We start from the raw sequence: 26,061 nt of genomic DNA on the forward strand, positions 1-26,061 counted from the left end.
GATCAAGAGATCACAATCCAAAATTAGATGCAGGGTTTCTAGATATGGTGAGTTCAGACATGATTACCACGTACGACCTATAAAGAAAATACAATTCATAATGGTGAGGGAAGGAATCTCCTTCAAGATATTTTGATGTCCAGAGGAGGCCAAGACCACCAATTGCATGAGCGTGGAGAAGCTGTCCCTTCAGCTCTTTCTGAGGTAAGGGATTCAAAAGTGCACAATTATTTCAGTGGAATTTTGGTACGTGGATTCGCCACATTGTTTATTTATTTATTGACTAATTAATAAATGGATTTGGTCAAGATATTAATTTGACATTAGAACATTAGATACACTTGCCAATCCAAATTTCCTGTGTGAAGATTTCATTTATCCCCTTTCCTTTTGGGCTTTAGGGATGTGTAAGGTTTTTTATTTTAAAAAATTAAAATTTAAAGTTTTTTGTGTCACTAAAGTTGTTTATACTTCTGACCTTTATAAGTCAATGAGAGAGAGAGAGAGAGAGAGAGAGAGAGAGAGAGAGAGAGAGAGAGCATTTTATGTTATTATAATCTTTTTTATGATATTTTTTTATAGCACCGAAGGAGTCTACGGATAGGCTTGATACACATGAGTGAGCACTAATTTGACCCAAAAGGTTAACCTTATTAGGTTTAAACCCAATCATGTATATAAACACATAACACCCATTCAATTTTTTCAATACGATACAAACTCATAAGTAAAATTCTCAACATTTTTTTAATAGATAGAGAGAATAATTTCATTTACACAACTCAATTCAAGTCTGTCACTTTTGATAAATACCTAAAAATTGTAAAATTTCAACTTTGTCCTAAGAAAAAATTGTTGAGCCATATTGTATATTTAAAATTGTTACTTTTATTTTTTTTTTTTGGTTGACGTGACATTTACTTATCTTGTTTTTTATTCATTAAAGGTCTAAATAGTTCGACTACATAATGAGAGGTAGCCTGTTAAGCACATCTCATACCCTTCTAAGCACCCTTTGTCACTTTCAAGACGAAACTTCTATTAATTACCACGAAAGATGTACATTTGAAAAATACTTCATAAATTTATTATCTATATATCATTTCTATCATTAGATTTCATTTACATTAAGGCATGCCATGGAGGAAGGATCTAAAGAAGACTAGGAACCAAGTACATATATTTGCACCAATTTGTTTCTGTGACTTACTTTGTCTTTTTGTTTTTTTTTATAATGATGTATTATAATTATTGACAATTTAATTTATCATTTTATATTTTTAGAAATTTGAATATTTTTGTGGTGCTAATTAGAACACTATCGTTATGATACTTAAAATACCAAAAGTTGCATTGAATTTATCCTTTAAATTCACTTTTGATGCAATGAGCTTTTCTTTGTCTTTTTTTTTTTCTTTTTTCGCTTCAACTATCCATAAATTCAAATTCAAACTCAAAATTTGAAACTCAAAACAGAACCTTATAATATTTTTTCTTGTGTTATTAATGAGAATAACTGTTCAGTCTAGCACCATGAAGTGGGCCATTAGAAAGACACTGGGCCTAATTCAAACCCTAAGCAAGGAGTGTCTGTCCATCTGAAATGGGCTGGGCTAAGCTTCAACACAAAGCACTGAAGAAAAGCCCAAGCCCAGGCAAATGTGGACTTGTGGCTTCAACAGTGAACATAAAGCATTGAAGAAAAGCCCACGTTCACCCAAATAGCCAAAAGTCAATTTGCTTGTGCACCTATGTTGAATTTGGCTACTTTGTTTATGAGTTAAATTTGATTATATTGCTAAGCACTCTTAATTTTGTTCAGTGCTATTCCGCAGCCCAATCCTATAATTTTTAGGAGATTACGCTACTTTGCGAAATGCATATTCCTAATTATAGATTAGTTATAATAGGTTAATTATAGTTAATTACATAAAAAATTATGTTGCTATCAAAAAATGAATAAAAATATGAAAATTTTTACTCGTACATGACAAGGAATAGATAAGGCATTATTATTCTCCAAATTTATCATGAGAATGTATTCCTTTTTTATTACATGTTGAATGAAATAATTAGAAATATATAAGAAGTAGTCATTCCATTTATTTTCAAAATTTCTATTATATTATATCTTACATAAAAGAGTAATTACTCGACCTACTAAATATAACCTTAGTCTATGAAACGAGCACAAGCACCCTTGAAGCCATTCGTGAAAGGGGATTTCCTTTCTTCTACTTGGGTAAGCATTTAATGTCTTTTTTCTTATTCTTTTCAACTTCTTTTGTTAAAAGAATTTTATTTTACATAAGAAAATTTATATTCTTTTGGTGGAATTTTTTTCCTCTAAAAGTTAAAGTTAATACGATTATAATTTTTTAGTATGCTCTATTTATGAGCATGATGAAAAATTTGTGATGCATCACACAATCTATTCAATTGCCCAAGTGAAGGAAAAGGGTTAACCAGTGAAATTTGTTAGATCTTTATGATTCAAATCTTTATTGATTATTCAATGGTTGAGCTTATGAGCGATAAATTATTATCATAGAACCTAACTAACAAAAATTGGGCAATAGTGGGCTAGGTTATCACCTTGAAAAGTGACTCATTGTGTCGATGCCTAAGTACAAGTTCAAATATGCAAGGATTGTAGTATTGTTCTAGATGTTGGCAAGTAAAGAGGGTAATTTAAGAGATAAGGTTAGATTAGCAACTTGAAACATAGGTACACTTACTAATCAGAGCTTGGAGATTGTAAACACTACAATTATAAGAAAAATTAACATAATCTACCTGCATGAAACACTGTGGGCTATGGAAAAAGCTAGAGAAGTTTTAAAAATCAAAATTTACATTTAATACACCAATAAAAACATAAGAATGAGATAGGAGCCATCATAGATAAAGACTTGTATTTATAACATAATATTGCTAAAGCCAATGTAAATTAGCAAGAAAAGAATCATGAGCCAATTTGCCAACCTCACCTAACAAGACTTAAGGCATGATAGTGGTGTTAAGTGTCATTGGGCATGATAAAATTATAACTTTTGTCCAAATGTAATTTAAACCTAGATGTCTCATCCAAATATCTCATAGATGCTTTAGGGGTTTAAAGTTGAGGAATCCTCGTAACATTCTTTGCCATTTCAAGTTTCAACCCATTGATCAGTTCTCCAAGCTCGTCCCAGATGGAACCCTCTATTATACATTCTTCTCATAATCCAAATGTTTGCAACAGCCATACCTTCAAATGTTGGAGAAAACAATGATCAACAAAGATCCATTTGAGCTACTCTTCCCCGTCTTCCATCTCCCTAGGGACAGCTCCAAAGTGGTTTATCAAAATGTCCACAACCAAGGGTACTAAGTCCTTGCAGGGGACACCCTTCTTATAAACATCTCCCAAACGGGAATCACTGCCAACTCTCCCTCCCAAGAAAACATCCACCCCTTCACAGACCTTCCCAGCTGCATCCCTTGCCATACACCCCATGAATCCAATATCAGCCACTTGTACCTGCCCACAGGTATTTGGGCAGCCTGTCCAGTGCATCCTCACCGGCCGAGTCACCGAAACTAGCTTTTCAACCTCCTCGGCCACCTTCAATGCTCGAGCCTTTGTCTCAATAATGGCTTGCCCACAAAACTGGTTGCCTGTGCAGGCTACCAACCCTTTCATCAGAAGTGGTGGTTCGGGTGAAAATTTGTTCCTCAAAAGAGGCTCTTTCAGCAAATCTTCGAGTTTTGAATTCTCAACGTTGGGAATTATGATGTTTTGTTCTACAGTAAGCCGTAGTTCACCAGAGCCATATATGTCAGCTAAATGAGCTAGTTCATCCATATCTTCTGCTTGGACCCGTCCCACTGGCACATTAAGACCAACAAAGCTAAAGCCTTTTTGTTTCTGTGGATGAACACCAAGATAATCCCTTCTGTCCCACTGCTTCTGAACTAGGTCTTCAGAAGGCGCTCTCTCCAGTTCCTGCTGGGGCATCCTCTTTGCTACCTCTGACCTGAATCCTTCTATGCCCTGCATTCAATAAAAAATGTGAATTGGATGGGGAATAGAAAAAAGGCATTTAGATGGTCCTTTGATTCTTTGATTTGTTAAAGCATGTGGAATGGAAGGATTCTCACAAGTTCATCAATTAACCACATCATTCTTGTCTTTTGCCTGTTTCCTCTGGTTCCAAGATCTCTGTAAGCCTCTAGTACAGCTCCGCACACTGGGAGCACATCATCGGCCGAGACCCAAGCATCAAGAGGAACTGCTTCTGCACATCGCTTTGGACTAAAGAACCCACCCACCAACAAATTGAATCCAAACCGTCCATTCTTCACTGCAGGCATGTAAGCAAGATCATTGATGTGGGGATGCTCAAACAGGTCATGAGAGCCCACTACACACACATTCCATTTCCTTGGCCTGCTCACATGAAAAGATAAACAAAGACATTACAAACAATTCAATGTGCGTTTCTTGCCAATTCCTTTTAAATTTGCAGATTTGTATTTTGCCATCCAACAAAAGATTTCATATTAGTGACAATATTAATGAAAATCTTTAGATTGTCTTCTTTTTCAATATGCAGTATCTCATCTATCAAAACAATATAATGAAATATATATACAAGCAGAAAAGGTAGAGATAGTTACAAGTTAGTGAAGGCTGGATTCCCATGCGAATTGGCAGTAATGAATTGGGAGAGCAGATTGGTGTAAGGCCTTGTATCGACAATCTCGTGAGGATCAATGCCAGCGAGAGGATTACCAACAGGGTTCCTAGCATTGTCCATGCCACTCTGCAGGCTAGTCAAGCCAACCTCTGTGAGACCCTTAATAATATCCGGCACATCAGGCAGTACCACGCCACGAATTTGCCAGTTTTGCCTGGTTGTCACATCAGCACACCCCTCTTTCCCGTACTGCCTTATCACACTCGCCAAGTATCGGATTTGCGAGCTGCTTGTTATCCCATTTGGTAGCTTCAGCCTCATCATAAATTTACCATCTAAGCATCATCAATGAAATCATTTTCAATCAATAACTAATATATATTGATCTGTTCGAGCCTTCAAGGCTAATCTTCTTCTCTTCCTTTTTATTTTATTTTATCTGGGGGAAGGGACGGGCATAACGGGGCAATTTGCTCCATCGGATGGCAAAAGAAAGCATAAAAGAAAAAAATGAAATTTTCAATTATTAAAATAGATTTGGGTTAATTAGAATGTCCGTTGCAGGATTTCAAATTCTCTCTGTTTTGTTCGAATTTTTAGCAATCAAATGGAGCTTTGTCCAATGCCCTATATATGGCTATGAAGGAAAACAAATAAATAATCAAGTAACCTTGAATATGATGTTTCTTGCTGCTTCAATTTCTAAAATAGAAAACTCTGTCAAACCAGATAATTGCATCCTGCGCAGCTCAATTGAGTGAAGGTTGTAGTTTTCCAAGATCATCTACGTCCCATATATGAGAATTATGTTTGATTAACATTTACAAAGTACTACCTGCAATTTTTGAAAACAAATACAGGACTGCTTTACATTTTTAAGAGCACAGAGTACTTTTGAAATGCCACTTCAACTACTCAAGATCTTTCCCTTCATGTATGTCCTAACAATTCCTCAGCAAACGATCAGAAAATTACAAGAAATTGAATTTTATGAACACCCAACCGACTCAAGCTCTTCAATTCAACTACTCAAATTTTAAACAAACAAAAAAAAAAGAGAATAAGTAGAGGTGGAGCTTACATTGATGCTTTCTCCTGTGGAAGAGGCCAAGCCACTTGAGCCTCACATCAATATCATCCTTAGCGAGCTTAGATTTCTCAATTTCTTCAAGAGACATCTTTGCCAGTTCCTCAATACCACCTTCCATTGCAAGCTTCATTGGCTCTTTCCCCAGCTTGACCTTCTCCTGAGGATTTATGCCTTCCCTGAACTTCTCCTTCATAACCCAGTACCCATCTCTCTCCTCCACCCTCGGCTCCAGCCTCCCAGCGTCCACCCCCTCCGCAGGCGAAGTGGGTGGCGCCGCCGGCGCCTGAGACGTCGATATTCTTGTCTTGGGGCGGTTGGGAGACAGCACGGAAGGTAAAAGGAACCGAACGGAGAACGAAGACATGGGGACAGCGAACATTGAAGAAAAGAACGCTATTTTCCGGTGGCGGCGGCGGGGAAGGGTGGTGAGGGTGCATTTTGTAGAGACGGAGACTGGAGTTAAGGAGAGGGAGAGGGACAGGGGTGGTCTGGGGGTGGACTCTTGGTAGCTGCAAAGGGTCGTTTTGTTTGGGGCCAAGGCCATGGGTTTTGTCTGGGAGGGAAAAGAACGTTGGTTTGCTTTTACCAAAATGCCCCTAACCGCTCCTCGTTTTTTTATGCGGGAACAACTAAACATAGATCCGGCCATCCGGGCGAGACCCGGCTCCCTTATCGGTTTTCTATTTTTTGAACTTTTTTTAAAATTATAAAAAAAAAAATAACAAAAAATTAAATAGCATGAGAACATTTTGAAAACTAAATGAATGGATTAAAGGATAAGGAAAATTACTTCCCAATTTTTTAGAAATTATTAAACTTGAATTATAATGTATTTTTTACATTTATACTCTTAAGTGTTTATTTTTTAACAAATGAAAAAATATTTTACATGAGGTTAATTTTAGATTGTAGAAAGATGATACCATAGAGGAAACCCCTTTATAGTATAGAAAATTTTGTGACATGAGAGTACTGTGCCCTTTTTGTTAAAATCATTTAACATAAATTTGCTATGCGACTGACTGCTTTATTCTTTTTGTACTTTTTTTTCTTTTTCTTTATTTTTGCCTAAAGCAATTTGTGCTTCATTCATTAATACTTCAACAACATAAAAGTTTTTCTCCATTAAAGACATTTGATGATGACATGTAAGTAAGCTTCTTAGTTAATTTAAAAAAAAAAAAAATTCATGCCCCTCAATTCTTTATTTTTGAAAATACTTGCAAACTTTTTTTATTTTTATAAAATTAATCATAAGAACATACTTTTTGTTAGTTACTCTTTGGAGTCATACTTCATAGACATTAGACACTAACCTTATTCAACTTTAGAGGGAAAAATTAACCAAATAAATTTTTTAAAGAAATTAACTATTTTATCCTTCTTTGCCATTACCACATAAAATTGCATAAATATTATTTAAATATTCAAAAATAAATAAAATCTTTATAAGGCGCTCTTAAAAGTGCAGATCAATCTTTGAGGTTGAATTCCTTTCAAATATATATATTAATAGAAAAAGTTATGTTGCGGTAAAAAGAAAAAAATGGTTGGATTTTTCTATGTATGTATGTATGTATATCTTAGAACTTGATTATAAACATCCTATAAGATAAAATTGACAAAAAGAATATAATTACCTCAAAAATAAAATATCAAAGGGAAGTTTAAGAGGGTTTTGGAGTCTAATGAAAGATATTTCTGTCACTTAATCCATAAATTAATTGTTTAATCAGGGGGTGCATCTGTACATACATAGAAGATTGGTTAAGAACTAACTCATATTTCACTCAAGTAAGCTTTTTGAAATTACATTTTTTTATTGAGGAGCTTACTATGAGCAGCAGAATCATTTGACCAGTTGCAATCCCTCCATCCTTATTGTCCTCTTTCTCTCTCTCTAAAATGCCACCTTGTTTTATATCCAAAAATAAACAAATCTTTAATGGGTTTTCGGCGGCAGCGGAAGTGGCCTATAATGAGGTTGAAAGAGCAGAGATGAGAACAGATTGGCCCCTCCAAACAGCGAAGGGTCACTGCCCCCCAACCCCCACAGAGCCTCATTACATTACAATTCAAAAATATCAAAACATTCTGCCCCAACTCTCCAGCTTTTTAAGATCGAAAAATAATTTATCAAACAAGCCAAAGGTCACTGTCCAAAGAACATGTTTGGGAACACAGTATCAACCTCTTTCCTGATTACAAACTCATCTACAGACTGCAAAACTCCATATTTGATAAAAATCACTATCGGTGTATAAAGCTAGAACTGCAGAAGGAACCCTTTACACCACATCAAGATGAAACTCCTCGGAGGACAAAAGTAAGGAGGTTATGTTGTAACTGAGATGTCATTCAAGGAGGACAACTTGGTGGAGTTCTGTTGTAGCTGTCCGACCATGGTCATCTGAAAATGAAATTACAAATAGTCCCACAAAAGACAAGGGTAAGATCATGAGTAAAGACTCAAAGGCTCTAAAAGAGAAGGGAAGGGCCATAGAAGAGGGATTTGTGCAAGTGAAGAGTAAGAAGAAAACAAAGATGGGTATGGTTTCCAAGCAAGCAGTCAGGAATGGAGGCTCATGCCTCCAACCTACCCCATGAAGATCTCTACATGGAACATAAGGGACTTTAATAAGTCCCTGAAACAGAATGGAGTCCAAGACCTCATTAGAAAAATAAAATAAATGTGCTTTGTTTGCTGTAAACAAAATTTTTAATAAATAGTTTGGAGGGTTTTCTAAATAAAAAATTCAGAAAGTGGGAACAAGTGAACAACTTTAATCATCACAGGGCTGGAAGGATTCTGGTGCTCTGGAATTCCCAGAAAGTCCAGCTGCAGGTTATTGATATGAATGCTCAAGCAATTCATTGTACTCTTAAATGTTCAGTTTCTACTAAAAGATTTACTGTGAGTTTTGTTTATGGTTTTAACTCCATTGTGGCTAGGATATCACTATAGCAGGATCTAGTTCAAACTAGTAAACGAAATGCAAGGCCATAACTGCTCTTGAGAGATTTTAATTGTGTTTTGTATGCTGATGAGAAAAGGAATGGACAACTTGTTTCTACTTATGAAATTAAAGACATCAAGGAATGTTTTTTTTTTTTTTTTTATCTGGGGCTCTCAGATTTTAGGTCTACTGGCTGTCACCTTACGTGGTCTAATGGTAAGGTTTGGTGCAAGCTAGACAGGACTATGATGAACTCTAGCTGGCTGTTGGCTGGCTACAATGCTCATGCAGTCTTCTAGTTACTAGGGCACTTCTATGATCACTCAGCTTGTATTGTTTCAATTTTTGAAGAGGAAGGGCTAGGGAGAAGACCTTTCAAGTTCTTCAATATGTGTACTATGCACTGTGACAACCAGGAAGTGGTCAAGGAGGGTTGGGAGTTCAGAATCAGGGACTGCAACCTGTTCAAATTTGTTAAGAAGTTGCATGCTTTAAAGAAACCTTTGAGAAATCTTAATGTTGTGCATTTTTCCCATATTTTAGTTAGAGCAGATAAAGCCAATGTTGAATTGATGGACCTACAGCAACTTTTGCATGACAATCCTTTTGATACTGATATTTAGAAAAGGATGGTTAAGAAGAAGAATGAGGCTTCTAGACTTGGAGAAGCAAATAGAATGTTTCTGGCTCAATTAGCTAACGGGAAGTATTTAAAAGAATGTGACAAGAGTACGTCTTTCTTTCATTCCCTTATGAGAAGGCACACCAGCAGGAATCATATTTCAGTTGTTATGAAGAACAATGGAGAACAAACAAACTCCCAAATGCAGGTGGCTGAGGAGTTTCTTTGTTTCTATAAAGAGTTGTTGGGGAAGGAGGTGAATAATATACTATGGTTGATGATCAAATTATTACGTATCCTTAATGATTCTCAAAGAGACCAGATTATGACTCCTATTACTGATGAAGAGATCAATCAAGCATTGTTCAATATTGATGATGGCAAATCCCCAAGTCCTGATGGGTTTTCAGCTTGTTTCTTAAAGAGATCATGGAAACTGTGGGGAAGGAGTTCACTAATGCTATTAAAGAATTCTTCTCAGTTGGGAAACTTTTGAAGCAGATTAACCACACTATTATTGCTTTGATTCCTAAGTCTAGTCATGTGTCAACTGTTAATGATTTCATACCTATTGTCTGTTGCAATGTGATGTATAAAGTCATTGCAAAGATCATAGCTGCAAGGATCAAGCCTTGCCTTGAGGAGATTGTTAACCTAGTTCAATCAACTTTTGTTAAACATAGGAGTATGGTGGAGAACATATACCTTGTCCAAGAACTTGTGAGGAAATATGCTAGAAAAAGGGTGTCACCCAGATGCATATTGAAAATAGACCTCAAGAAAGTTTATGATTCAGTGTCTTGGAAGTTTTTGAATGAGATGTTGGTATAGCTTAATTTTCCTCAGGTCATGGTCAATTTGATCATGGAATGCGTGTCTACTACATTCTACTCTTATCTCTTTGAATGGAGGCTACCTTGGGTTCTTTGAAGGGAGGAAAGGGCTTAGACAAGGGGATCCCCTTTCCCCTCTGCTCTTTGTGATCTACTTATAGTACCTTTCTAAGCATTTGAAATCTCTTGAGGAAAATTCAAATTTTAATTTCCGTCCTAAATGTGAACATCTTAAAATCACCCACCTTGCTTTTGCAGATGATTTGATTTTGTTCTTAAGAGGGGATTTTAATTCAATAAAACTTCTTCTGGATTGCCTTGGTAACTTTACTCAGTGTTCAGAGTTGATTGCTAACTGTCTTAAATCCAACTTGTTTTCAGCTAGTGTGAAAAGTGAAGACTTGGATGGGATTAAAGGAATTATAAAGTTCAATGAAGGGGAATTTCCTTTTCGTTACTTGGGAATACATCTGGCAGCTTCAAGATTGAATTTCATGCATTATTCACCTTTGATTAACAAGATCACTAGCCTGCTTAGTGGATGGCCAGGACACACAATCTCTTATGCAGGCAAGCTGGAACTGATTAATTATGTTATTCAAGGTGTGAGTGTTTTTGGTTGGCTATTTTCCTTATCCCAAATTTTGTGCTGGATCATATTGTAAAGCTTTTCTGTGGGGTGGAAGGAAGAGGCCTCTTGTGGCCTGGAAGGAGGTTTGCCTCCCTAAAACTAAAGGAGGCCTAGGAGTTTTCGATATTAAAGCTTGGGAGCCTTTCGGAACATCTAGGAAAAAAAAGGCGTTTTATGGTCAAAATGGGTTCACCAGATTTACCTAAAGGGTGCTAACTTTTGGGACGCTTCTTCAAAACATGAAAACTCCCATTTATTGAAGAGGATCATTGAAATTAAAAATCAGATCTTGCTAAGATGTGGGGGTCATGTGACTGCAGACAATTTGTTTAATCAATGGGTTGTAGATAGTAAGATTTATTCTTCAAAAATTTACAATTATTGGAGGAACAAGGGAAAAAAAGTCACATGGCACAAAGAGGTTTGGAAATGTGATAGCTTGCCTAAACATGTCTTCACATTGTGACTGGAAATAAAAGGAAAACTTTTTACAAGTGTTAAACTGCTTGTTGAATAAATTGACCAGAACTTTGTATTTTGCAGAACTGATACCGCGACTATTGACTATATCGTTTTAAAATGTAAATTTTCTAAAATTGTGTGGAATCTTATCCGACACTGAATGAGGCTCACTAGAGTTATTTCATCCCTAAAAGTTGCTCTGAAGTAGTTGCATAAAAAGGCAAAGGGCACAAGAATTAAATCTTTTGGAAAGAAAATTTGTTTGGTTGTTACTGTGTACTTCTTTTGACATTTCAAGAACAAAAGGAAGTTTAAAAACAAATCAATTGAACCAAAGGGATTGTTTAAGGTGATTTAGAGTCACTCTTATAGAGTCGTTTATGATAAATTTGGATTATACTCTTGTGATTGAATTTTGAATTGCTTGTTTTTTACTTTCCATTGTTCTGTATCTAGCTATTGTTTGGTTTTCATTTTGATTTCTAATTGGGAGTTTGGCTTCCCCTTGCCTAGGTATGCCCAATGTATATTGTACATATCCATTTTGATCAATACTATTTACCATTAACTGATAAAACAAAAACAAAAAAAACAAAAAAACACAAAAAGATGAAACTCCTTGGGAGGATTAGCAATTAGTGGCATTCAGGGGGCTTACTCAATAAGCCATAAATATTCTTACATTAATCCTTTCGTCCCCACATTACATATAGCAAATCATTGATCACATAAATTATGAGGGGCATGAGAAACATACCCAGATGAAATCACCTCAACCCTCAAAAAAGAAATGCAGTGGATACTGTCAAATTACTGCTCGCTGCACGGGGGAGATGTGGATCTAAATCTGCTACACAAAAATGACTTCGAACTTGGGACACGGGTTTCTTTCCACGTGGCTTCTAAAATCTGCATCATCTTTGAATTTGAAGGTATACAGGGCCTGTCTCTGTGTCATTCCAACAGGATAAATTCGGTACACTTTAAAATCATCCCCTCCCCTTATACTTTCGGGTCTTTCTTTTTTCCAAATGGGTACATGCTTCAGAGACTTAAACTTCATGAGCACCGCAGACTCCAAGGCCTCCAGCGTAAAATTCTCAGACCTGCACAGCATGCTCAAATATCATAAACTTCTCTGCCTTTAAAAGCCTAATAAAGGTGGGGAAACAAAACCAGGGAATGTTTGGACCCCCAAAAAGATAATGAAATCATAAGCTACAATTGCATTATCAACTCTGTAATATGTGCACCATAGCAAGGCAGGGGGGGGGTAAAAATAATACAGCCATGTGCTTGACTGCTTATTTCACAAAAAATCATTACATCAAGACATACAAAAGCAGAAATTAATAGAACTGTTATCACTCTCAATATCATTGGTTCCTTCCTCTATGGATTTTGGTTCCTGAAATCTAAATAATATATCATTGGACGAATGTTCTGAAAAGCTCAATTGAGGCTCGCCTCAAGATGAGCATGCCAAAATGCCTCGAGAGGCTAGTAATAAAATACCAAATCCCAAAAAGATTGTCTCAAGTTAGATTTGGCTAAAAAACTTCAACCACATGCTTTTAATGAAAAAGACAATCTTAATATGAGTTAATCTCTATAACTCTTCCACCTTGCCTCCTAAGGGTTAAAATGCCTAGATTTCACTTTCACCTTTAAAATCAAAGGAATGCAAGCTTTCATTTGCAGCCAGTCTCAAGATGAAACAAAAGGGAAGCCAATGATGACAAGTCTTCAATTCTCAAAAGTGTTTATGAAGGAAGGTAATTGAAAAAAAAAAAACAAACAAACAAACAAACAAAATAGAATTCATCAAGGCAGTGACATTACCTCAAAAATACAGAGACCATTTCAAATCTTCCTCTCTCTCTTACATATAAATGATACACTGTTTCAGAGCCTCTGGTGCATTTACAGGGACGTTTATGGAGCCCTAGGCTCTTTTCCTCTTGCTCTCGTATCCTTGTTGCCAGGAAAATGCAAAGACGGCATGAAGAGTGTACTGCTGCCATATCCACAAGGGCCTTGAAAGAATCAGATGGGCCCTCATGCTTCCACCTAATCAATGAAATAAATTTTTGTCATCAAAATTGCTTGAGGGGGCCAAATTGGGCTAATTCTACAGAAAAAAAAAACTACCCCAAAAAAAAGGTGGGGTAAAATCACAATAAAGCAAAAGATTGGGAAATAGTCTGTTTCAACCAAATAAGATTGAAATTTTACCTCAACAAATTGTTGAATGCATCATCATCTCCTGCAAGGGATTTCATAGTCTTGGCAACTGAGTCAACGTCATTTGCCTCCCTAATATGTAAAACTGAGCCAAGAGAAGGCGCAAAATCTTCAATATTTGGAGCACCAACAACCACAGGGACAGTTCCTGCAAATTAGAAGCTCCCACTATTTATAGAGTTTCCACCAACTCCTTTTTCATATAATTCAAGCTTCTGCAAATATTTACATACTATACTTTGTTTCTCACTAAAATCTGTTTTTCAAGCTTTTCCATGTATTTTATCATTTCCAAATTGTGTAAAAAAATGGGAGTACGGGGATTTGTGAATAACTGAGAAATATTTGGGGAAGTACCACTGCTAATTCAAAAATAATGCCCTTTATTAGCAAGGATAGCTATTTCCTGGATATGTTCATTTTATCTGAATAATTTCCAAAATTTGTCATGTTTAACTGACATCACTGTTTTCCTAACCTCTGCAGAATTTTCCTCACTATCTCCAATTTACTCCCCAAGCTGGAGTTCCCAAAGTTAACTTTGTGATACCAATGTCATATAGAGTTGACAAGCATGCATCTCGGGTGCAAGTAGAAGACTATATGGCAGGTGGTACATAAAAGACAGCTATAATGGTGAAGCTGATTAACTTTCTTTTTCTGCTGTGAATGAATTGTATGAAAATAGCATGACCTAATTCGAGACTTCACCAATTCTAAAATCTTCACACGGAAAGCCATACAAGCATTCTAAAGAAATTCTATCAAACAAAGAATGCATTAATTTCTTCCTTTCCCTTGATAGGTACTCACTCTTTAGGTGTTGAATAGCAGGCATTCTAACATAATAGCATGTCACATCAAGATGGATACCACACGCTCCAAAGCATCTGAATAACATACTATGATTAAGATAACAAAAATAACAGAAAAGGAATGATGTGGATACAATCTAGCTATCCCAGAAAACATTGACTGCCAACCACCAAAAAGGAAAGAATTTACCAAAATATGTAAAATTCAGTGGTAACATCAGAGCCATCTAGGATATAAAAACATGTCAGGACTAAAATAGGGAAGAGGAAAGAAAAAAGGAAATCATCTTACCAGCAACAAGAGACTGAAAGAATTTTTCAGTGACGTAGTCCTCCTCATTGGAATTCTCAAATGCCAAGCTAAATTTGTAACGTTTCAGAGTTTGTACTTTGTCCACTGCAAAAAAAAATAATAATAAAATTAAATAAATAAATAAATAAGTGATTATTGTCCACAAGTTTTTTTAGCTATAAAGCCTAGAAAGTCTTAGATATACATAAAATCTTGAAAGGCCACTGATTTCTTTAAGAAGCGTCACTAACACTTCAGATATGCATAGTGACTGACAGTTGTCAAATTGAGATTCGAATTGTCAATTGAAAATTGAAATTCCAATTTTGGGAATCATTAATTGAATTGAATCATAAGATTTGGTAAAATTTTCCAATATCAATTCTAAATGACTTGCATATATCAATATTCAAACAACAAGAAAAATAATAAAATAAATTTTAATTTTGACAATAAAAGAAAATATCATATTTCCTGTATGATTTCCCCAACCAAATGACAAGAGAATGAGTCAAGAAATATTAATAAATGAACTTTATCCTGTTTAAGGGAAGGAATCAAGAAGAAATAATAAAAGAACTTAACTACCGGTATTTATCAACAATTGAAAAAATAATATTCTATGCAAACTCATTCTCGAATTAAAATACAAAAAAATAATTAATCTCTAAAAAATGAAAATAATTGAACAAACTACTAACAACCCAACTTTGAATCTTGCAATACAACAAAACATTAGTACCACCTTAGCCAATGAGTGTTCCACCCCTTCTTCTCCATGATACAACACTATACTCCTAGAGTAAAGAATGGTTTCGTGAAGGCAACATAAGACCTAAAATTTTATTTTCTCCTCTTTTATAGACAGAAACAAAAGATGTAGACAAGGAATGGAAGGTAATCATGTAAAATAAAAGCAATAAAAAAAATTTGTTTTGGGGGTTTTAAAGTAGTTGGGTTTGTCAGGATATGATAGGCCAAAAATCATGTGAATTAATCAATTCAGATCGATTCCTTAGATTCATAAGTAGAATTGATAGATTCAACAATGCTTCGGTAGTTTTTAGATTCACTAGTAAGATTCAAGTCAATTTGGTTTATAATTGATACAAATTATATGAATCAAATCACGAATTGTAAGAATGATAGCTGAAGAGGCCATAAATCTGCTTAAAATTTTGTTTTTATGAGAGATTTAGAAAAGCCTATTCTGGACACAAATGTCTTGGTTGGAGAGGCATTTTGGGGATCATTTGTAACCAGTGTGAGAAAAGTGCTTTTCCAATAAGTGTAGAATTTAATAAGTGCTTATAATAAATGTTGTGTTACTCTATCTTTGTTAGTGTCATGTATAATGATAATGATTGATGAATCAAAAACTTTCAATGGTATTTTGGGTTATTCATATCTTTCCAAAATCAAACTAGGTAAGTGTTTTACAACCACATGTATGTGTTGAATAATTGGGTAAAATGAAACACCTAAACTCAATGATAGGTCACTCCCTCTATTTATAATATATGTCAAGTACAATAGGAATGACCATAATATCCTTACTAACTCACACTTATTACTAACAAAACTCTAACACATAATAATAATGCTAAATGACTAAATAACCATTAACACTCCCCCTCAAACGGGTTTAAAAATGAATTTCACACGAGCACCTTCCAAGGCTTTAGTGAAAAAATCAGCAAGCTGAAACTCGAACTTCACATGAGTGGTTGTAATGAGCATTTGTACAAGTTTCTCTCGAATAAAGTGGCAATCAACTTCAATGTGCTTTGTCCGCTTATAAGACCGGTTTGGAGGCAATATAAATAGTAGCTCGATTATCACACATCAACTCCATAGGCTGAGAATGTGGAAAACCTAGTTCTTTCAACATGTTCTTCAACCAAACAAGTTCACATGTAGTGTGTGCCATAGCCCTATACTTTGACTTAGCACTCGACCTGGCTACCACAATTTGTTTCTTACTTTTCCAAGATACCAAATTACCACTGACAAAGATACAATACCCAGTTGTGAATCTTCGATTGAAAGGTAACCCAACCCAATATGCACCTATAGATGCCTAAATATGAGTGTGACCCCAATCATGATATAAAAGACCTCTCCCTAGTGCACCTTTGAGATATCTCAACATACGTGCATCTCAATGACTTGTTTTCAAGGAATCAAGAAACTAACTCACAACACTTGTTGTGAAGGATATATCTAGTCAAGTGACTATGAGATAATTCAACTTTCCAATAAGTCTTCGATACCAACCTAGGTTAGGCAACAAATCATCCAAATCTGGCACTAACTTACTTGTGGGATCCATGAGGGTATCAATAGGTTTGGATCCCAACAGCCCATCTGATCCAAAAGATCAAGAACATACATCCTCTGTGACAAGAGAACTCCCATACGAGATCTTGATACTTCTTAACCAAGAAGTATTTCAATAATCCCAAGTCTTTGGTTTGAAACTTACTCTGTAGGAAAAGCTTTAGGTCCTAGACGCCTCGATCATCATCACCAATGATCACGATGTCATCCACATACACATAAGCAAAATCCTACCAAATGGAGTATGACGATAAAATATAGAGTGATCTATTGAACACCCTTGGGGTAATTCAGTCGATATAGAGGTGCGCTTGAAGTGGAGGGTGCGCTGTCCTTATTGGGTTGGGCACTTCCCCATAAGGCCCCACCATCAGGGCACACCCTCTTGCTACCCAAATGCAAAGCACCGTCTTAGCCTTCCTAGATGGAGGCTAAACTCAAGTACCACAACATCAAAACGGCCAAACCATGCTCTTGGAGATTGTTTTAATCCATACAATGATTTCTTGAGTCGACATACTGAGTCTGACTCCCCCTGAGCAACAAACCCAAGTGATTGCTCCATATATGCGTCCCCATGAATATCACCATGTAGGAAAGCATTCTTCACATCTAACTAATATAGAGGCCAATGATAAGTGGTGGCTAAAGAAATGAACAAACGTACTGAGGCAAATTTAGCAGCCAGAGAGAATGTGTCTGAATAATCCAAACCATACACCTGAGTACACCCCTTAGCAACAAGGCAGACCTTCAAACGAGCCACAAAACCATCAGGATTAACTTTCACATTGTACACTCAGCAACAACCAACCACAAACTTATCAGGAGGAAGAGGTGCCAAATCCCAAGTATCATTGTCATGTGGTGAACACATCTCTTTAACCATTGCTATCCTCCACAGCTCCACCTAAAATGGGATAAGACTTCAGAAATAGATTTTGGAAGAGCAACAAAAGATAGAGTACTAACAAAACAGTAATAATAGGGTGATAAAAAATAATAACAAACAAAATTAAAGATCGGATGTTGGGTTACCTATTCTAACAGCTATAGGAGGATCAACATCATACACAATAAGATCATCCTACAAGGCAACTAGAGGCACAGTTGTAGAACTTGGAGAAGGCAATTCCCCCTTGAGTCGTTGTGTGTATGCCTGCAAATTGGGATGATTCAAGCGACAAGGACTCAAATTAGATGAAGATGTAGGAGGATTGGGAACAAATAATAGGTTTGGATCTAGAAGGGAAGGCAGAGGAAGGGACTCATCAAGGTCAGAATAACTTAATGAATTAGAGTGGTGTGGTGTAGACTCAAAAAAGGTGATATCAGCACAAACAAAGAATCGATATAAAGTAAGACTACAACATCGATATCCCTTTTAAGTATAGGAATAGCCAAGAAAAATACATTTGATAGCATGAGGATCCAACTTATCCATTCCTAAAGCTAACTAATGGATAAAGGACACACAACCGAATATACGAGGAGCAAGGGAGAACAAAGGAGTCTCAGGGAAGATAACTGAATATGGGATTTTACCATCAAGGACAGAGGATAGCATTTTATTGATGAGGAAGCAAGCTTTGAGCACAACATCACTCCAAAAAACTTTGGGAGCATTCATTTAATACAATAGGGTATGAGTGACTTCAAGAATATGTCCATCTTCAGCTTTGCAACTCCATTTTGTTGTGGAGTGTGAGCAAAATAAGACTGATGGATCATACCAAAGTTAGTCATATAAGTACTAAATTGGGTACTAAAGTACCCCTTAGCATTATCACTACGAAGTATCCCAAAAGGCATAGCAAATTGAGTCTTTATTTGGGAACAAATGGCACAAAAGATATCAAACAACTTGGAACGATCTTTCATTAAATATAACCAAATCATCCTAGAGTAGTCATCAACAAATGTAACAAATCATTGAAACCCCAACTTTGATATGACATGACTAGGACCCCAAATATCAAAATGGACTAGCATGAAAGTACTAACCATCCATTTGTCGACTCGGGAAGCAAAGGGAACATGGTTTTAAATCGCGGTAGCGGGTAGCGGGTAGCGTAACATAATGGTAGCAGGTATAACGGGAAGCAGGAGTAGTAGATGTTACACAACGGGAAGCGGGTGTAATAGCCGCAATTTTTTTTTTCAAGCACGCACAACCTTGTGCATATTAGCGTACTTGCATGTTTTAAGCTTTTAACCCTTCTTAGAAAGAGTTTTAGGGTATTCTGGATCCTTTAGTTCGACTAACTAAGTTATTTGGTAAGGGCAATGATTGAGCCATAATATTGCAATCGTTTTGCATGTTAATCACAGTTTTGCTCACTAGTAATTGATGAAATTAAGCTGTGAAGAGAAAAAGCATGTTTAAATTTGGGTCTTAAGAAACAACTGTGTTTTCATTTTATTGGCTATTTTCTTAGAGCTTGAACTGGTTATAAAACGCTTAGCACTTGTGTGATATTGAAACACAGTTTAATGCTTAAATTGCCAGTGTCATTTTATTTTATTTTCCACAAATACAATTTACCATTTCATTTTTTCTCTTCACATTAAAATGGCAGAAAAATTTACTTCAAGTTCCCAAAAGGCAGCAGTCCAAGTCCAATAGTAGCAACTCCTTGCCTTAAAAAAATTGGAGAAGTCATGTGCTCCCAACAGCTGGAGGCAATTTGGCTAAATGCAGCAAGGAAATAGAAGCCCCGTGCTGGGAAGGAATCTTAGGGGGGACAAAAGCAAATGGGAACAGCACAACATGGGGCTCTCGGAATTTGGGGGGATTTTCTGGCATCAGACCACCACCAGAAGACCACTTGGGTTCACACAAATGCTGCCAGCCAGGACAGCAGCCAGCACACAGAAGCACACCAACGGGCACCAACAAAGCACAACAAACAGCTCTTGGCCACACAGCAGCACCCGAGCCTCTCTGATGTTTGCACACAGCAGCAGCACAGCACCTTTTTTATATAAAATGCAGGCTGGAACCTCCTGGGTGTTCGTAGACTGCTCTCAGCCAAACTCCAGCCTGAGCCTCCTGAGTGTTCGCAGATGGCACCCAGCCAGAAAAACAGCAGCTCTCGGTTTTGGGAGATTTCTGGCAACGAAACACAGCAGGAATGCCCGAGCCCTCCTTGTTCTCAGACTACTCCCAGCCAGACAGCAGTGCTCAAAGCTTCCTTGCATCTCCATCTTTCCATTTCTGGGTTAATTTTGGGTTCGGAATCAAGAGCTGTTGGCTGAATCCGAACCCACTCGTGTTTCATTTGATTTACAATTGCTGCTTTGATAACTTAGATTTCTGACATTATTTGTGTTATCTTAGATTTATGATAGTGATTTTGCTTAAAATTGTTCTCAAGACTTATTGTTTTTGTTCCTCTGCATTTTTTCTTGTTGCATTTGCCAATTTGAGTAGTGTTTGTGGGCTGTTTTGAAACTCAAAGAGAATGGAAACAAGCTGGCTTACAAGTTGTGCACAAGGTTTTTGAAAAAATGCCCCTTAGAGTATAAGCATTACGATTTGCTGTTTATTGTTGGGAATAGTTGGATTAGATGATGTTGATGATTATGGTTTAGCTCCTCAAGCAAAGATAACCATAATTCATTCAACACACGTCTGCAAACTCCTCCAATTTATGGAAAAGAGTAATGTTAGCGCCAATGTGCATCGAAACATAAATTCTAAATTGTTACACCAGAGGTGTTTGATAAAATTTCCTTTAGAGCATTAATCATTATAATTTTCTTTTCATTGTTGGGAATAGTTGGATTAGATGATGTTGATTATTGTGGTTTAACTCCTCAAGCAAAGATAACCATAATTCATTCAACACATATCCGCAAACTCCTCCAATTTATGGACAAGAGCATTGTTAGTGTCAAGGTGCATTGGAGCATAAATTCTAATTTGTTACATAGTTGTTTTCCACTTCTAAATTGAGTTCAATGCAATGCTTCATTTAAATTTTCTTTAGCTTACTTAGTATTCATTTCACCATTTCAAAAGAACAAATCATTTTCAGATATGCCCAAGAACCAATTTTCATTGCAAATAGTATGGTGAATAACAATAGGATATAACACTCCTTTATTTTTTATAGTAGTTAAATTTGGAATTTAAGCAAACCATTTCCTGAGGAAATGACTTAGGGACTCCCCTAATGCTACTTGATGACACTTTTATAGTTGGGAGTTACTCTCTAACGTTTTTAGAGTGAGTCGCGCAACAAGTTTACATTTGTTTTAAACCACCATTGAGTTATACTTCTCATTGTTCCTATCTGTGATAAATTCGTGCTGAATTAATTAATAAAAAAAAATACATTATGCACTCCATTAATCTATTAAACACATAAGACATACGAATAATACAAATATAAAATAACTAGAAAAGAAAAAGGTTGAAGTTGAAAAATATAGAACATAAATATCAAATTACTATTATTATTAAAATTAAATATTTTCATAACAAGTTAGTATTAATTAATGCATCTCTTGTGAGTATTTAAAGAAATAGTAAATTCTGTGTCATTGTCATCCTCATTATAATCTTTTCCCCTCTCACCACATAGTATATTAAGAATGATTTATGAAAGAGAGGGAAAAAGTGAGAAGAAAAAGTAAAAAATAAAATAATTTTTTTGGCATCCTTTAGCAGTTACCTAACAACCATAGCAGCCTTTATGTAACGGTTTCGATTCTTAGCGGTCGCTATAGCCGTGATTTTTCTTCCCACCGATTTCGCAGGGTGTAACGGTATCGATAACCCAAAAAACCGTTACGTAACAGCGTAACGTAATAGTCGCGGCCATTATTTAAAACCATGAAAGGGAACACAATAATGCTTGCCCAATTGACAAGACTCACACTCAAAATTAGACACAAAACTCAATGTAGGAACTAGTTGTTTCAACTTGTCCAAGGACGAATGGCCAAGGCAACAATGAATTTGAAATGGTGTAGCTGTGACTGTGCAAGCAATGGGTGGAGAAGGCGACTCAAAGTAGTAAAGTTCACAAGCCTCACGTCCTGTGCCAATTGTCTTTCTCGTCTTCAAATCCTGAATAACCATAGAATCGGGAAAGAATGTGATAGAACAATTTAGTGACTTTGTAAGCTTACTAACTGATATGAGATTGAAAGGAGATTTAGGAATGTATAAACAAAAGAAAAAGAGATAGAAGGAGTAGGATTTACCGTTCCTATCCCCTTAATAGCAATAGTGGACCCATCAGCAAGGGTAACTTGAGGGATATTTTTAGGAGGCTGGAGATCAAAAAAAAGTTGGTTGCACCCGTTATATGGTTAGTGGCAGCAGAATCAATAACCCAAGGACTAGTAGGAAGGATACCAGATGACATACAGACTGTACTTTTTGGGCAAAAACGCAATGTGATAAGATGCTTTTTGAGACGATTGATATGGTAGAAACCTTGAATACTACTCCTCTAATATAGTCATAGTACATGGTTCACTCAAACAAGTGACTAACGAGGGAACCATACTTTTAGGATTTGCAAACTCCATCCCAACATTCACAAACTCAGACCAATGGTCACAAGATTAATTGTTGGAACAATCAGAACAACCATGAACAAAGTGACCACCATGAACAAGTCACAAATAAATCAGTACAAGGCTACCACAGCACCAAGTAACTCAGACAAGCCCCAAGAAAGCTACACACAGCACTGGAACAATTGGAGAGGTGAACCACCGAAACTATCAGGACAAATCACCAACAAACCTATATAACACTGCCACAGCCTTAAAAAAAGCATATTATGAGCACCGCCACTGCTCCAAGAAAGTCACCAATGATTGTTACTAACACCTAGCAAACCTAACAAATTACCACAAGTGCATGATCACAACAAAGATTGGATCTTTGAGCAAAACACATGCCCAAACAGCTTGATATTTTGGTATATGGAAGGAATTAGAACACTGAATAAAAAAAAAAAAAAAACAGCAAATCCCACTGTTTCAAACCCAATAAACTCAATAACCACTGATAAACAGCTTCACGAAGCATCAAACAACCATTCCTTGGGCACCGCACATGAGCAATTAAAAAAGGTGAGATTTTTGGTCAAAAAACATCACGAAGAACTCCAATAACATGTTAGGGATTAAATCACTGGTGGATGATTTCAGCTCAAAAACATGCCTGAAAGTAGCTTCACGCACCAGCACATGGGGTCAGCCTTGGCAGTCTTCGACCAGCACATGAGGGCACATGGGACACTGCCTGGAATGTGATTTCAGTGGGGGGGGGGGGGTGGGTCTGTGGGTGACTATGGTGTTGTTTTTGCAAAATCTATAGCAACTTTGGTGTTCTTGAACTGGCAGTGTCACCCAGAAAATTCCAGTGACTGGTCTGACTTTCGGCTGTACCGGCTGTTTTCTAGGGCTAGAGTATTGCTGGAATTTCTTCTGTGACGGTGGACATGCGGCAGATTTTGGGCTTTACACTTCGGTTTTTATGGTGGTGGTAACAAGTAGGTTTAAGGTTTACCATGTTGAATAATTGGGTAAAATGAAGGACCTAAACTCAATTATAGGTCTCCCCCTCTATTTACGATATATGTCAAGTATAATAGGAATGACCATAATACCCTTACTATCTCACACTTATTACTAACAAAACTCTTAACACAATATAATAATGATAAATGACTGAATAACCATTAAGTATGCATAAAAAGAACATATTTCAATCAGCCCCCTGAAAAGTGCTAAAAGTTATATAAGTATTATTTGGTTGTCTGGAAAAAGTACTGATTATAAGTATTGAATAAATAAGAAATACTAATTTGGCTAAATGGTTATGGTGGTTTCCCTCATAAGAGTCCTCACTTTGGCATAGAGTCCTTAAAGTAGGGCTGCAAACGAACCAAGCGGCTCGGGAGCTCAGCTCAGTAAGAGCTCGTTCGGATTCGTTTATTATTCAAATGAGTGATTCCCAAGCCCAATTTCTCAGCTCGTTTGGGCTCAGCTCGTTTTGGCTAGTGAGCAACTTGATTAGGCTTGGTAATGAGCTCAATTCAAATTTAGTAGTTAGATATTTTATTTATTTGTTTGTTGCTAAATTAACTATTGTTTCACACACAAATCAATCAAACTATTAACCAAAAAAATTAGCCTTATTAATACATAAATAAAATGTATGGGAAAGGGTAATTATATAAAAAAGGGGAGGCCGCTAGGAAGTTTCATCTTCCAATGTGGGATAGAATTAGAAATAGGAATTGGAAGTGGGGGAGAAAGGAAGGGAAATAGTCTCACATCGGAAAGACAACGTAAAACTCCCTCCTCGCCTGCTTATAAAATCCTTGTCCATCCCAACATTTTCCTTCACTCTGTACAGGTTGCAGGTCTGCTCTTCAGTGGGCCTGCTACTTTATTTTTTTATAGTGTTTCTATGCATATGTGGGCTTGTGATAATCTATTTTAAGCCAACAAAACGGGCTTGGAATGGGTTTTAAAATTTTAAACATTAAATCGATCTGAGCTCGAGCCGAGCCCAAACCATTAATTAACATTTCGAGCCAAGCTTGAGCTTGATTTTAGGAGCGCAAATTAAATTGAGCCCGAGCCGAGATACTTTTCTTTCAAGCTAAACCTGAACATCTTAAAGCTCGGCTCGGCTCGGCTCGGCTCAGCTCAGCTTGTTTGAAGCCCTAATTAAAAGTAAATTTGGTATGCATGTGAGTGGTTATGCTAAGTTCAAAAAGCCCGTGGAGAGGCATATTTCTCAAGTCTACTCCCTCTTTGTTCCTCACACTAAGTTTGTCTTAGGTAATGGTCTTGAATTCGCTTTTTGGGAAGACTTCTAGGTGAGAAATACTTTTTTATTACATTCTTTTCCTCGTCTTTATCACGTTATTTCCTTCTTTTTGATTTTTGAAGGTCACTCATTTTCTTGGGGCTTCCATTTCTATCAAACTCTTAATAACAGAGAGGTAGAAGATTTGTCTTTCTTGTTGATGCATTAGGGAATTTTTGTCCTCCTTTCGGGTGGATAGGCGTTCTTGGTCTTTAGACTCTTCAGAGGCTTATTCTTGCAAATCTTTTTGACTAATTGATTTATGCTAATATTTCCTTTCCGCTCCATAGAATTATTTGGATGATCAAAGTTCCCTCAAAGATCAAGGCTTTTATTTGGTGGTTGTTCTTAATAGAGTTAACACCAACAATCTGTTGCAGAGTAGGAGACCTTCAAAGGCACTTTCTCTTTATATATGTTTTCTTTATCGTGTGATAGTTTTGAAACAGTGTCTCGTTTGTTTTTGCACTGCTCATTTGCTTGGAGTATATGGAATAAGCTTTTTGGTCTTCTGGGAGAAAATTGGGTTTGTACGAAGTCAGAGGAGGATTTGTTGGCCACTTCTTTAGCTGGATTTGGTAAAAGGAAGGATGCCCATGCTTTGTAGATGTGTGTGGCTTTTGCAGTTCTGAGGGGTTTATGGATTGAAAGAAATGCTCGCTCGTATATTTATTGAAAAAATAAAAAAGGTTGAGCATATCTTAAACATGGGAGAAGATTCATTATTTGGCCTCGCTTTGGTGTGCTTCTGCTGGTTGTTTTAAAGGATTGAGATTTTCGGATATTTAACAGGATTGTTAGTTTGATTGTTTTTCTTTTATTTTTTTTTTCTCTTTTTCTTTCTTCTGTTTTAGAGGATTTCTTGTTCTGCTTCTTGCACATTCTTCTTTCTCTAATAAAGTCATCTTCTTTTGCTATCAAAAAAATAAATAAATAAGTGGCATTTGGGAACTCGATTTTATTATAAGTGTCATATACGTGTATGTTATTATATAAATAATATTGTTATATTTCAACATAGAATTAACATATTGTGTGTATAATAAAATATGATTATTAAATTATGCTAATAATATTATTAAATAAGCTTATATTTTAATTAATTTGTCCTAATTAATATTTTAATATTTTTAATAAACAATATAACTAATATTTATGTTAATTAACACCTTTAATATTTTCTATTAAATAAAATAACAATTTTTTTCTAATTACCAATAATACTATTATTAATCTGTTTAACCAGT

At 36.3% G+C, this 26,061-nt stretch overlaps 2 protein-coding genes across 2 annotated transcripts in view; both read right to left on the reverse strand.

Annotated features, from left to right (window-relative positions):
- Positions 1-2,901: 2,901 nt before the first annotated feature.
- LOC131156531 (ferredoxin--nitrite reductase, chloroplastic) lies at positions 2,902-6,276 on the reverse strand. Its single transcript, XM_058110300.1, has 4 exons — positions 5,764-6,276; positions 4,663-5,017; positions 4,144-4,432; positions 2,902-4,036 (listed from the first exon to the last, which is right to left on the reverse strand). Exons 1-4 carry the CDS (start codon positions 6,149-6,151, stop codon positions 3,296-3,298), a joined length of 1,773 nt encoding a protein of 590 aa, XP_057966283.1. The 5' UTR covers positions 6,152-6,276; the 3' UTR covers positions 2,902-3,295.
- A 5,609-nt stretch (positions 6,277-11,885) lies between these two features.
- The window catches only part of LOC131156532 (glycoprotein 3-alpha-L-fucosyltransferase A), a 38,482-nt gene continuing 24,306 nt past the window's right edge, over positions 11,886-26,061 (reverse strand). Inside the window, exons 4-7 of the mRNA XM_058110301.1 lie at positions 14,629-14,733; positions 13,513-13,669; positions 13,120-13,347; positions 11,886-12,383 (exon numbers count right to left, since the gene is read on the reverse strand). Coding sequence (XP_057966284.1) covers positions 12,128-12,383; positions 13,120-13,347; positions 13,513-13,669; positions 14,629-14,733 — 746 coding nt within the window. The 3' untranslated portion in view covers positions 11,886-12,127. The remainder of the gene's footprint in view (positions 12,384-13,119; positions 13,348-13,512; positions 13,670-14,628; positions 14,734-26,061) is intronic.

Source organism: Malania oleifera, chromosome 5 (assembly GCF_029873635.1).
Source record: "Malania oleifera isolate guangnan ecotype guangnan chromosome 5, ASM2987363v1, whole genome shotgun sequence".
NCBI lineage: Eukaryota > Viridiplantae > Streptophyta > Magnoliopsida > Santalales > Ximeniaceae > Malania > Malania oleifera.

What these genes read in the sequence shown, in the direction of transcription:
- LOC131156531 (XM_058110300.1), bottom strand. Translation starts at nt 6,151, where the DNA reads ATGTTCGCTGTCCCCATGTCTTCGTTCTCCGTTCGGTTCCTTTTACCT. An exon ending in CCACAGGAGAAAGCATCAAT is followed by an intron (nt 5,018 to 5,763) that starts GTAAGCTCCACC and finishes GATGATGCTTAG; the next exon opens with ATGGTAAATTTATGATGAGG. An exon ending in AATCCAGCCTTCACTAACTT is followed by an intron (nt 4,433 to 4,662) that starts GTAACTATCTCT and finishes TCATGTGAGCAG; the next exon opens with GCCAAGGAAATGGAATGTGT.